The 13,032-nt window shown below is 43.8% G+C and overlaps 1 protein-coding gene across 2 annotated transcripts; it reads left to right on the top strand.

The window, feature by feature from the left end:
• The first annotated feature begins 2,304 nt into the window (after positions 1–2,304).
• On the top strand, positions 2,305–12,622 carry KCNJ2 (potassium inwardly rectifying channel subfamily J member 2). 2 transcript variants are annotated; one of them, XM_057318047.1, is made up of 3 exons: positions 2,305–2,448; positions 2,584–2,682; positions 8,555–12,622. In XM_057318047.1, exon 3 carries the CDS (start codon positions 8,772–8,774, stop codon positions 10,053–10,055), a length of 1,284 nt encoding a protein of 427 aa, XP_057174030.1. In that variant the 5' UTR covers positions 2,305–2,448; positions 2,584–2,682; positions 8,555–8,771; the 3' UTR covers positions 10,056–12,622. The 2 variants fall into 2 exon arrangements, with proteins under 2 accessions (XP_057174030.1, XP_026368128.1); XM_026512343.4 differs by lacking the exons at positions 2,305–2,448; positions 2,584–2,682 and adding an exon at positions 3,342–3,522.
• Positions 12,623–13,032: the final 410 nt, after the last annotated feature.

Here is a 13,032-nt window from a genome sequence, read left to right as displayed (position 1 = left end):
ACCCTCTCAATGAGGGATTGTGAATTCTCAGACTGAAGGAATTGTTCCTCCCAGGGCTCGTCAGTCTCCCATATCACTCGGCATATCGTTAAAGTACAAAGTATTTACTCAACAAATACACTTACGGAATTTAAAATGAAGATGAAATCTTACCAGTACGGTAAGTGAAATTGCCAAAGCTCTTTTCCCATGGATAAGATGACATTCGGTGCTTCACACTACCGTCGTCAATGGCTTGTCCTCATTGCAGCAGATTGCAAACTCATCCTGCCTACACTTTAAGTTCATCTGACATTTATGTTTTACTTATTGATATCAATTATTACTCTGCAGATTAGTAAGGGGTTCTCAATACCCAGCAGATGCAAATGACAGGAGATTTTCATTTCTCCTCCTTGTAAAATTGGACTGCATAGACGGTTAATAGAAGTCTGGAAATATGTCTAATTGCTAGAGATATTTATATAAGTGCAAAGGAAAGATTTGTGCTGCTAGTGGAACAATCACATTCTGCGTCACGCAACCATTCATAATCTGACTGCAGATCTAGATTATGACTAATATTTGGCTCTAATATTATAGGTGGTTACTGTGGAGGGAATCAGTAAGAGCATAACTGTCATTTCCTTGGAAAAAATTAATCCACAGATGGATCCCAACACCCAGCTGCATTGGTGTCCAAAACTAATGGGGATTTTTGCTAAATAAGGACTGATTCAGCCAAAAAAGGTATACTCTGACTAGAGAAATCTGTATCATGCACCACTCCAGAAAGCACTGAATGCTTTGGAACACTAGGATTTTCCTAATAGGGACAGAGTGAAAAGTCACCCATTAATTAAAATGCACATTTAATTTTTTCCCTCTATAATATGAAGCAGCAGAGTTAATCAATGCTAACATGCATTTACAACGTTTTATTTACTTACAAAGCGTAACCCTTCATTTTCCTTATTTAGGTAAATAATTAAGGTAAAACTTCGATTCAGGCTGGCAAGCAGCTTATTGCAATAACCAATTTTTCTCTAACTTTCTACTTCAAGAAAGAAGCATTGCTGCCTATCAGCCCATGTGGGTAAGAGTGAAGTTGAAAAGAAAGATTAGGATATGTGCATTTATTTTCCCCCTCCCATAACTAAATTTACACAACCAACCATCACCTTCTAACTTTGTGTTCATTTCTTTAAAGACTCTTCTATTACATGAAAGTATCTTGGCCTAGGGTGTACTCAGTTAATTTAGAGTAGAATAATAAAACAATTTCAACCCCTGTTCCAGAGAAATGGCATCCCTTTCTGGGTGACTGATTTTCAAAAAGAGCTCATTACCTGGAAACAAAAATGCTGCGTCTCTGCATTCACATGGGTTGGAAAATTCTTAGCCATCTACAGTGGCACGGATTGAATCATCATAAAGAAGAGAACATACATAATGATTAATTTCCTCTTCCCATTTAGGCTTAATGTGTTTTAAGGGATTAATTGGACCTCTCCCACCTGTTTCTTAGAAGAAATCCATGCAGAAACACGTTTCAGAAGAAGCCCATTGTGGTGGCGTGAGATGTGACTCGTTCTCCTTCCTTTGACTACATAGAGTTTAGCTTGTCTGTCTGCACGTTTTTAGCTTGCGGCTACAGCCTGGGTTTCTATACATCCACCTATTCTGCAGAGTTAATTTAAGCTGTTTAAAAGTAATACATTACTTAATAAATATTAAAGTAGACAGTCGCCCCCCCCACCCCCCACCCCCGCCCCCGTGGTGCGAGGCATTATTCCCCGCATCCAGGGTTTTTAAAGGCAAGACGGTTTCAGGGCTTGGAGGACTGTATAATCTCAGCGAGTGGAACGGCACAGCAATACGTTTGGCTGTCAAAGCAGAGACACCGCACGCATAACTTATTCCACACTTTTCATTTCAGTTCTCTCTCTCACACTTGCTGAAGCAGGGTTAAGTACGCATCTGCAAAACCTAGCATATCTCACCAGCACCTCCTAGGGGCCATGTGAGGGTATGAGGCTAGGAAGTGGGTACCCGCGCAGACCCTTTCCTTGAATTGTCAGTTTCACCTCCCCTACACACAAAAGTCCACCCTGTCTGTACCGCCCTGAATACGAGCTAGATTGGCGAAGCAGTTTGGCGACTCTAGGGAGGCCTTTTAGAGGTTTAAATAAACTGCACGAAAGACGCATTTGCTCGCTTGAGGAAATAAACATTACACACACACACAGGAATTTCAAACTCTGTGTGAGGAAGACTCCTAAATATATTGTGTCCTTTAAGAGCAAATCTTCGTTATGACACCACAGTACTCAGAGGTTTATCTACTTACTCCACTTACACACACACACACAGACACACATACAAGACACACACACAGACACACGGACACACAGATTAATCTGTAAAGTTCCAGGATCCAGACGCGGTTAACACGGGAGTTGACAATAGGTTTTTAAAGGGTCTACATGCTCTTGCCTGGTTGCTGGGAATGAGGGCTGGGAGGCGCTGATGCGAGGGCACAGCTGAGTGTCTGTAGGAGTTGCTGTTCCAGAGAATTCATTACTCTAATTGCTCTGATTTTAGATCAGTAGAGCGTGCCGGGCGGTGGTGGAGAAAGAGATTGAAGGCGGACAATGCGAGAGGGAACGAGTCGTTCACCCTTCAGAGAAGTCTAGGCGCTTTGTAAGTAATTCACCAACAGCCCGGAGCAGAAAGAGCCCAGCGGCTCTGCAGTTGCAACAGTTGTGCGCGTCTAAATCCAGCCGGGTTCTGCGCGCCGGTCCCGGTCCCTTTCCCCATTGGATTCGCGGCTCCTCCGCGCCCCGCAGGTTCTGCGGGGAATTCGGGGGGCGTGGGGCTCTGGGTGGGAGCAAGGGGAGAGGGAGACGCGCCGGGGCTGAAATGCAATCCTCCCCGCCTGCAAACGTTTCGCCCGGCCCTGGCACCTCGCGGGCCCCTCGAGGAGCACGCACAGCACAGCCGCTACCGAGGAGAGGAAAAGGGAAGTGTGGGGCTCGGAGAGGGCTAGGAAGCTTTGCCCAAGGCCAGGCTGCAATTAGGCAGCCGCAAAAGCCCGGCCGCGGAGCTTCCCACCTGCTGCTGTCCCAGCTGGGGCGCAACCTCCTCCTCCCCTGCCAGGGCAGGACTCCCAAACCCGGCTCGGAGGGCGGAGGGGGAGGAAGCGGCGGCAGGTTCTCCTCGCTGGCAGCGTCGCGGGCCGCGGGTGTAGCATCGTCCCCTCCCCGCCGCGATTCCCGGGGCCGGCCGTGTGGCCAGGCGCGCTGCGATTGGCCGGCAGAGGCCGGGGGCGGAGCCAGGCGGGCCGGTATCTCAAAAGAGCCCAGGATATTGCAGAGCGCACTGGAGTCCTGGCCAGCGCGCAGCTTTCCCCGGCGCCGGCAAGCTGGGTCTTGGGGATTCTGGTTTGCTTTGGCTCACTCGCTTTTACAAACTACTGGATCTTACATGCCTCTGTACCCCCCACTTCCACTTCATGTCCCCATGCTCCTGCGCCAGCAACAGGTAAGGGCTGCTGTGTGTTTTCTTCCCTCCTTGTCTCCCGCTGCCTGTGTGTGCTGGGGAGTGGACTCGGGCCGCCGTCCCCAACCCTACCCTGCCCCGCTGCTCCAGAGGTGCCCAGCTGTCACGCTGCTCTAGCGCTTACCCACAATGCGGAGTCCCAGATCATGCCTATAGAGTTTGTGTGCGCACCAGAACATCCCCAGAGCTAAAAATACTGAGACATGCTTGGAACAGTTGAGCAATAGAAACAGATTTCGCTGAGCATCTGTTTGTGCTCATAACTTCCAGTGCACCAGCTGTAGCGAGATACTGAGTTTGGAGACAAGGGCGAGGGAGCCTGTGTTCGATTCTCTCTGTAAGGAAGAAAAGAAAAAAAAAAAAAAAGGCGAGGGGGTGGGGAGTGCTTCTAGAGCGCTGGTCTCAAACCTTGGCAGACTTGGGACTCAGCACTAGTCTTGATCCTCGGCGTCTTTTTTTTTTTTTTCCTTTGTCATTGCTTCAAGTGTAGCGTCGAGTTCCAAACAGAGCGAGCGTCTCAAAGTTGCTTTGCTGGGGAAAGAGAGCGCGAGCCCGAGTTGGATTTGAGCCCGAAGACCGCAAAACTTTCACATCATATGTCACTCTCTCCTAAGCAACGTATTATTCTTAGTAAATAGCATTAGTACCTAAATTGAAGACAGCGTGGTTTCAGGAAAGCACAGTGGTCAAAAAGACTGGATTCTGCAAAAAGATTGCATCATAACATAGACTCGTCATGACAATTGAAAAAAAAATCGAGATAGGAAATGGGCAGTTTAATGTCTGTGTCTGGATAAGCCTTACCAGTGGGATGGTAACTAGGATGCAGCTGTGAATCCTGGGGATTTTCATAAACTCAGAATTTACCTGTTAGGAAACAAGGCATTGAAAACGTGTTCTGGGTATGCAAAGAATGCATATTGCTTTTTACCACTTGCTTTCTTTTCACATTAATAATCAATATGCTGTTAGATTTCCTCTCACTAACCACTGCCCTAGGTCTGCTATATATTATATTACTTGTACACTTGTTAGCTTTTTCCAGCTCACTTCCACCCCCACCTCAAGTGCTTTATATATATTTGCGAATAGCTGGAAAAATCTCAAGGCTCAGGAGTAAGAGGTGTTACTACAGGGATGGTGAGAGGGGTCAAAGTTAGGGTCAAGGTCATTTAATTTTGCTTTTAACCCCTCTCTTTCCTGTTTTGGTAGCACTTTCTTTAACGTTATTGGTATCCATAGGAATATTTGTTCTAAACGCTTGTGAATTTGGCCTTTTTTTTTTTTTTTTTTTTTAAGGACACACATTATTTCTTCAGATGCCCTAGGTGTAGAATCTCTGGGTGGCTGTAGAGTCCTTGTATGACTTCTCAGTAGCATGCAAGACTGGCCACATCTTCACCTGAACAGATAGACCGTTGCAGGGTTTTTTAAATCACCAGCTGTGTATATTTCTCAGCATTTGCAAATGTTGGGTGATGCTACCTGCACCGTTGAGTATTAGATGTTAGAGGGCTCACATAGGGAAATGCCTATCCCTCTGCCCTTCCCCTATTTCCCCTCCCCCCCTTCTGTTTACTGAGCTTCTAAGAGGTTGCTTTGCTAGCAGTTGTGCTCACATAGCAACATGTGCCCAGAGCACACTCAGGCTGGTCTATATGGCGTCAGCTGGGGAGTAACTGCTCTAAGCACTCATTAGCAGACCTCTCTCTCAGCCCAGCACGTTTTCTTTTACTCTCCTTACTTGCTATCCATAGACAGAAACTTTCGTATCCACTGCACACCATGACCATATTATGAGACACGTTTATTCTCATGTATTTGTCATAATTATGGTTTTCTAGTTTTTTTATCACCCAAGTTGGAAATATTTCCTATATGGGAAAAATGAGTTAGATTTCACTCATTTATACAGTGTTATCTCCTTGACCTTGAGTTTATGTATAGCGCTCTCTCTCTTTAACATCTACCTAAGATTGAAATGGCTGAACTATTTTTTTCCATTGCTTATGCTTAATTTTGGCTCAGCCTATAAATAGTCTTAACATGAACAGCACCACATGTAGCCTTTCAATTTTCCAGAAATACTTTCTACCTCATTGGTTAGAGCCTGGGTAAAATGATTATTTGTATCTATTAAATTTACATCAGGCCCTTCAATATTTTGGCTCAGAGGGGAATTTACACATTGTTCATCAAATCAAACATGGTCTCTCCTGAATTGCACCCATCAAGGAGTCAGATCACTTAGTGTTCTCATCTCCTCTTAATCGAACGCTTCTCAAAGAATGATTTTGAAGATATGCCTAAAATAAAGTTGCACAAAAGCCCTACTCCTAATGAAAGTTCTTTTCCAGATGCTCATGAATCGGTGATTTTTAGTGAGAGAAAAGCAGGCAAGGAAGTTTTCTGCTCACCTAAAGCCACTGGGGCATGTGGGCAGGTCAGTGAGGAGGGCATTCTCATAATGAAATGTTAAGACAATCACGCCAGCAACTGTGGCAGGCTCCAGATTTTTGCTATGTAGTCAGCTCCCCAAAACACTGAATACACATAATGTGTGTGCACACATATACACACATAAATCTGTTTAGAAGCATATCTATTTGAAGTGACAAAAATGTCCATTGTGCCAAAAAAAAAAAAAAAATTTCCCCCTTTCCAGGCAGAATGGTAAAATTTCTAAATGGTGCTCCACACGTGGGACAAATTCTGTCATTAACAGTGGAAATAAGACAATAGTCGTTCGATACAGGCTCTGTTCAAACTGGGAAAGGCAGAGAGCTCTTGGTAGGAAGCTGGAATTTTGTGTGTTTTGTGGAATTCAAACTAGTGTCCTGGGGTCAAGATTTTTGGAAGGTCGTAATTCAGTCTTTAGATTTCATATGGTTGTTATGCTTTAATCTGGAAAGAGTGCAGAAATAAGTCAGAAGAAATTTGAAACTGTCTACTCATGGTCCCTAATGGTAACTCAGATGGAAGGATTGTTTTGAATCATGAAAAGGGAATTTCTTGGTGTCAACTTAGAAGATTCTGAAGTCATTCAGACCTCAAGGATATAAGCACTATTTAAATGAGGCCTCCCCCCCCCCCCCCCGCCGCCCCCGTCCCCTTTTTTGGAGAGTTCACCTGCATCTGATGTTCTATTATTATCTCTCTCTGGTTTTGCGTAGAAATGCTTGGCAGTTTCTTATGAGCCCAATAATCTGAAATCACCGGTTAAAAAAATTCTTTCCATGTCCAGGATCTAGAACCCTGAGGAATAGGAGTCTTATTTCTTTTGTCCAAGTACAAACTTCATAGGGAAGCAGACAAAACACTGAAGCAGGTGGAAGACTGGGAAGGCACAGTAACTTCTTTTTATAAAGTAATTCAAAGGCACTTTCAAATCGGGCATCATTTACGTGTCAAAAGCTGCCAAAATGTAACACACATTGCAATTTTCACAGATGACTAATCTCAGGAAAAATGTGTTGGGGCACATTCTTGCATAATAACTTGGATAAGGAGGGAGAAGTGAAAAGACTGTAACAAGGCATTTTCAAAGACAATGCACCTTGCCTGTCTTTAAGGGGGTGCGCAAAAACAAGATAAATGACTTGTTTGATTTGTTTGCAGGTGGCTAGGCTGAAATTGGTTCTGTTAACTACTTAATCTCAGTGTGGTTTTGGGGGAGAAAGAAAAAGTGGAATCCTCATTATCAGGGCTTCAGTGAATTTCTGCTCTTTTCCATCTGTTTTCCATCGTCCCCCTTTACTACAGGAGATTGATTGGGTTGTTGGACGAGTGGAGAATCACTTCTGGGTTTTCATTCTATGCTGTATTCATTTTGTTAATTTCTGTTTGATACAGGGAAACACTTTGGACTTTATCTTAGACTTTTGTGAGTCAAGGAAAAGATAGTTTCTTTGGAGTGAAGATGGGAAGTTAAATAGATAGTTTTTATCGAGGTTAGGATGAGGCTGGAGGAGAAAACTGAAAACTATTTGTTCACATTAGGTAAAGGTGAGTGCCTTCTCCATGGGAACCTATAACAAACAGCAGCACTCGAAGTGAAAGTAAGCTGACTGACAATTATGATCTACTCCTACAAAGTTGTCTGTTTGGGAAAACACAGAATTGGACCCACATGAAATGAGTTCCTGCCTTATCTCAATCCGCTAAAGACCTGGTCCTTTGGCACATAGGTGCTTACTTCCTAGCCTGTCATTACACATGGCAGTCCCATCTCTGGAGAATTTCAGGACTCATTGCTAGGCAACAGACTCGCTCTTTATCCCCCAGAGCAAACCTACGCCTTCAAGTCAGAATCACTTGCACTAACAGAGATGTTATCGGGCATTTCTGCAAAGTGGCTGCTTGCAGTGTGAGAAGTGACGAAGCAAGCCCAAACAGTCTCCAGAAATTGGGACCGATGTCAGATCATCATAAGGGCTGTCTGCTCAGTTTTGTTGTTGTTGTTGTTGTTGTTCTTTAATCATTTAAACAAATAGTCTGTGCCTTCTGATTTCCACCATGTCATTGAGGGCTCCAGTATTCTCCCATAATGCACCTGCAACTCCATTAATATTAATATTCTGCCTTGATACGAACTGTTCTCTAGACGTGTCTGAGTTCTCAAAGCCTCGTGACAAACCTTGGACTTAGCAAGTCTCTCTTCTGCTTAATCACTTGGGACCCTAGCAAGTAGAGAAGGCCAGAGAGAATAAGAGAGGTTTATCTGCAAAAATGGAATCGCCTAGATTGCTGGAATAAATACGGGAAAAAGAACCTGAAATTTTGATTAAAAGACTGTCCCAAACAATGAACTCTACTATGTTTAATGACTTTATGTTTTCAGATACAATAAAAATATTTTCAGGCTATAAAGAAATTAAATACCTTATAATTTACTGTCGAGTGTATTTATGTGTATCTGGCTGTGTCTTGCTAGGAAATGTTACCTTAGAGAGTAGAACCCCTTAGTAATGACTTCTTTTCTAATGAATAATGGCATTTTTGTTGTTGTTTTCAGGACATGTACTCTGGATGTCAGCTGAGTCACTGAGGCAGCTCTGCATGTCAGTAGACAGACCTTGGTAGACCCTCAAGGCTCCTGGAAACCCCCATCTCTCCGTATTCTTTTTTGTGTGCGTGTCCTCACTGAACATTCAAAACTGTTTCTCCAAAGGGTTTTGCAAAAACTCAGACTGTTTTCCAAAGCAGAAGCACTGGCGTCCACGGCAGAAGCGATGGGCAGTGTGCGAACCAACCGCTATAGCATTGTCTCTTCGGAAGAAGACGGAATGAAGTTGGCCACCATGGCGGTTGCAAATGGCTTTGGGAATGGGAAGAGTAAAGTCCACACTCGACAACAGTGCAGGAGCCGCTTTGTGAAGAAAGATGGCCACTGTAACGTTCAGTTCATCAACGTGGGGGAGAAGGGACAACGGTACCTCGCCGACATCTTCACCACGTGCGTGGACATTCGCTGGCGGTGGATGCTGGTTATCTTCTGCCTGGCTTTCGTTCTCTCGTGGCTGTTCTTCGGCTGTGTGTTTTGGTTGATAGCTCTGCTCCATGGGGATCTGGATGCATCCAAAGAGAGCAAAGCTTGCGTGTCTGAGGTCAACAGCTTCACAGCTGCCTTCCTGTTCTCCATCGAGACCCAGACAACCATAGGCTACGGCTTCAGGTGTGTCACGGACGAGTGCCCCATCGCCGTCTTCATGGTGGTGTTCCAGTCAATCGTGGGCTGCATCATCGACGCCTTCATCATTGGCGCCGTCATGGCGAAGATGGCGAAGCCCAAGAAGAGAAACGAGACTCTGGTCTTCAGTCACAATGCTGTGATCGCCATGCGAGACGGCAAGCTGTGTTTGATGTGGCGGGTGGGCAATCTCCGGAAGAGCCATTTGGTGGAAGCTCACGTGAGAGCCCAGCTGCTCAAATCCAGAATTACTTCTGAAGGGGAGTACATCCCCCTGGATCAAATAGATATCAATGTCGGGTTTGACAGTGGAATTGACCGCATATTTCTGGTGTCCCCCATCACGATAGTCCACGAGATAGATGAAGACAGTCCTTTATATGATTTGAGTAAACAGGACATTGACAATGCAGACTTTGAAATTGTGGTGATTCTGGAAGGCATGGTGGAAGCCACCGCCATGACCACCCAATGCCGTAGCTCCTATCTGGCCAATGAAATCCTCTGGGGCCATCGCTACGAGCCTGTACTCTTTGAGGAGAAGCACTATTACAAAGTGGACTATTCCAGGTTCCACAAGACTTATGAAGTGCCCAACACTCCCCTTTGTAGTGCCAGAGACTTAGCAGAAAAGAAATATATCCTCTCAAATGCTAATTCATTTTGCTACGAAAACGAAGTTGCCCTCACAAGCAAAGAGGAAGATGACAGTGACAATGGGGTTCCAGAAAGCACCAGTACAGACACACCCCCTGACATAGACCTTCACAACCAGGCAAGTGTCCCTCTAGAGCCCAGGCCCTTACGGCGGGAGTCGGAGATATGACTGCTTCCTTCTCTGGAATATTTTACTTTAAAATAACAGTCTGTTGGTCAAAGGCCCAAAACAGTTATTCAGACGACGGTACTGGTGAAGAGGTGGGTCAAGGCGAGTGGCCACGAGGGACCGAGGCTAGCACAATGGTTTCAAAGAAAGACTGTAAGCTCGGAGATGAACGTAAAGCATTCAACATGCCTCCTCCCCTCCCCCCGTGACCCAATGGCACATACATGTTGTAGAATAAGTTATGGGGTTTTTATGTTTTGTTTTGTGTTTTTACAAAACTTGAACTTGCAGGCAAGCCTTGGTTGGGTATTTGACTAATCCAGAATGCTTCTCTTTAGGGAACAAGAATGTTTTTAATGGCATAACAAAGGCAAGACTCTGCCTTAATTTTTGAAAAGCTGCTAACTACATGAACACAAATTGTATTTTTGTTGCCGTGTAGTTTTTCTCTCGTGTAATTTAAAAGTCAGTGTTGAACTTTGTTGAAAGCTCATGATATGTGCTTCAAAGTGGCAAGTATTTGGCTATTAAGCTGCCAAAATGAGAGCCTGATTTTTTTGAGGCCAGTAATTTGTTTGCTAGAATTGATTTTTTTTTCTCTCTCTCTTTCTCTCTCTCTCTCTCTTTGGTTACATAAGGGCATTATGTAACACTAGCCAAATGGTAGCCTCTGGGTTTTGTTGTTTTTTTTTCTTCTTCCATGATGTTAATGGGTTATCTCAAATTTTAAGTTACACTACCTAAAATAAATACCAAAGATAATGCACATTTTTGCACAGTGAAGCTTATACTAAAAAGTGATAGAAAGCCCCGCGGCTGCCTTGAAATCAAGAAACAATAACTTTGAACCTCAGCAAGACCTTGAACTGCCCTCTCCTTTTTTCACCTCACTCAGAAAATAGAACATCATACACTCAGAGTCTAGTAAATGTCGTGCTGTTTCAATTTGGCTCTTTCATGCCACTTGTGTATGATAGGGGAAGAAGAAGGGTGAAGTAAGACTCACACCTACACAATCAAAATATCTTTTCTCTCCTGCTTGGTAGGGCTGGCCAAGCCAACGCATAAGGTGAGAGATGGTGATGTGCTCTTCGATTTTTCTGGATTTCCCCTTTTTGCACATTCCAGACTTTATTCCGTAAGATAAGACCTAAGTTGGAGTTAGTCGGCATCCTCAAAAGCTGAGCCACCTAACATGAAAGATGGATAGGTTTAAACCCTTGCGGCTGAATGCATTGCCCCAACTGTCAGGACATTTCCAGCTTGACTCTCGCCTTCGAGAAGATGCCACGCCTGGCCTCTAGGCTGGTTCTCCCGATCAGTCTGTCTGGAGCGAGTCCTACAGTGTCAGGGAGGCTGCAGATGCCAAGGGGGGGAGCCGGCGAGGTGTGGACCGGCCACTTTGATGTAGCACCTCAGCTCAAGTATTCGGGAGGGAGAGGAAAGTGATTTTTTTTTTTTTTTAATGGTAGAGGGTAGGGATGAAAATGTTGCAGTATTTTGGGGTTAACAAGAGCCATACAAAATATAACACAGCCACAAGTAGAGGGGATAATGATCTGAAAGGGTTATTTCTCCTTTATGTATGCACATTTGAGATTGGATCTGAGCTGATTCTTCTGCCTCTGGAGCCCTAGAGCAGGTGACTAAGGATACATTGTTTTCCCGAAGTCTCTCCTGCCTGGCTGCCTGCCTTGATCGAAACGTTTTTTTTTTTTTTTTTTTTCCCCTGCTCTAACTCAATCATGGAACTCTTTTTTTGGTTTAAAGTTCTTTATGTGTGAATTCTGGGGGTTGCTGACTTTTCTTTTTAATTGGAGTCTCAAAATCAACTCTCTTATGGTATTATATCCCTGTATGCCATTAAAAAACACCTTGTTCTGGAATCCTGTATTTTATAAACTGATGTGTGTGATGGTCTCTGGTTCTTGAACACCCATCTCTGAATGCCGTGCCTGCAATAATATGACAGTTTCTGCTGTTCTCAGCCTTCAAAGCCGATGGGTTTGAAAACTGTGGCGTTCTTTTCGTGGAAACCAAGACAGAGATGTCAAGCAAGCTATTTTAAATCCAAATTTAAAGGCAGGTCTGGGAAGTTGTTTAGAGAGTCGGAAGAATTGGGACTGATAGGACGAAAGAATGGACAGAAGAGGGAACAATTCGGCTGTTGAGGGCGAGAGGTTACTGAGGGCTTCAGCTGCTGCTATTTCGATATTTTGCAAAGGAAAATAATCAAACCAAAGAGTATTCAGTGATAATGTAAATTAAATGAAGATGCAGTGGAGCACAGGGTGACCACTAAGAGGGCTCCTCCCAAAACACAACAGTGCTGCCACTTAAAAAGACTTGAGATAGTTGAAAGGGGGTGGGTCTGGGGGCAGGAACGAGGGAGGGAAATCTTTCAACTTCTTTCTGAAAAACAGAAAAAAAAAATCTAAAATTTCTGGTGCACAGGTTTTTGTTTTTGTTTTGTTTTGTTTTTTTTTCCAAGAAAATTTTGCAGAAGCTATGTTTTTAAAGTGTACATTTTATAAAGTTTATCAGATATTTTCATATTTAAAGCCAAATGTAAATAGAAGTCTGTAAAAGAAAAAAAAATTGCCATAGAAAGTATAATTTCAGTGCAGCAATTTCGGAGAGCTAGTACCTCTATGCTACCGGTTAGCATGGTTTTAGCAAATATTTACCAGCCTTATAAGGTTCGTATTGCTATGTTCTGTTATTTATTTCAGCATGGACTGTTCATTTGAAAGCTTTTTCTAGTTATTAGTATTTTAACAATTACAAGCTTTAAATGGCAATTTTTTTTTTTTTTTTTTTTGTCAAGAGCCAAGACACAGGTAATGCACAACATTTTTTTGTTCCATTTTACCTTCAAAACATTTGTCCTTATTGACTGGGTCTCCTTAATTAGTGCATATGCATCATTAGAATGAAGTCAGAGGAGACTCGCCGTGAATATCTGGGGTCTATTCCC

Source organism: Ursus arctos, unplaced genomic scaffold (assembly GCF_023065955.2).
Source record: "Ursus arctos isolate Adak ecotype North America unplaced genomic scaffold, UrsArc2.0 scaffold_24, whole genome shotgun sequence".
NCBI classification, from domain to species: domain Eukaryota; kingdom Metazoa; phylum Chordata; class Mammalia; order Carnivora; family Ursidae; genus Ursus; species Ursus arctos.
Note: the sequence above shows the minus strand (reverse complement) of the source record. Positions and strands in the feature narration are given on the sequence as shown.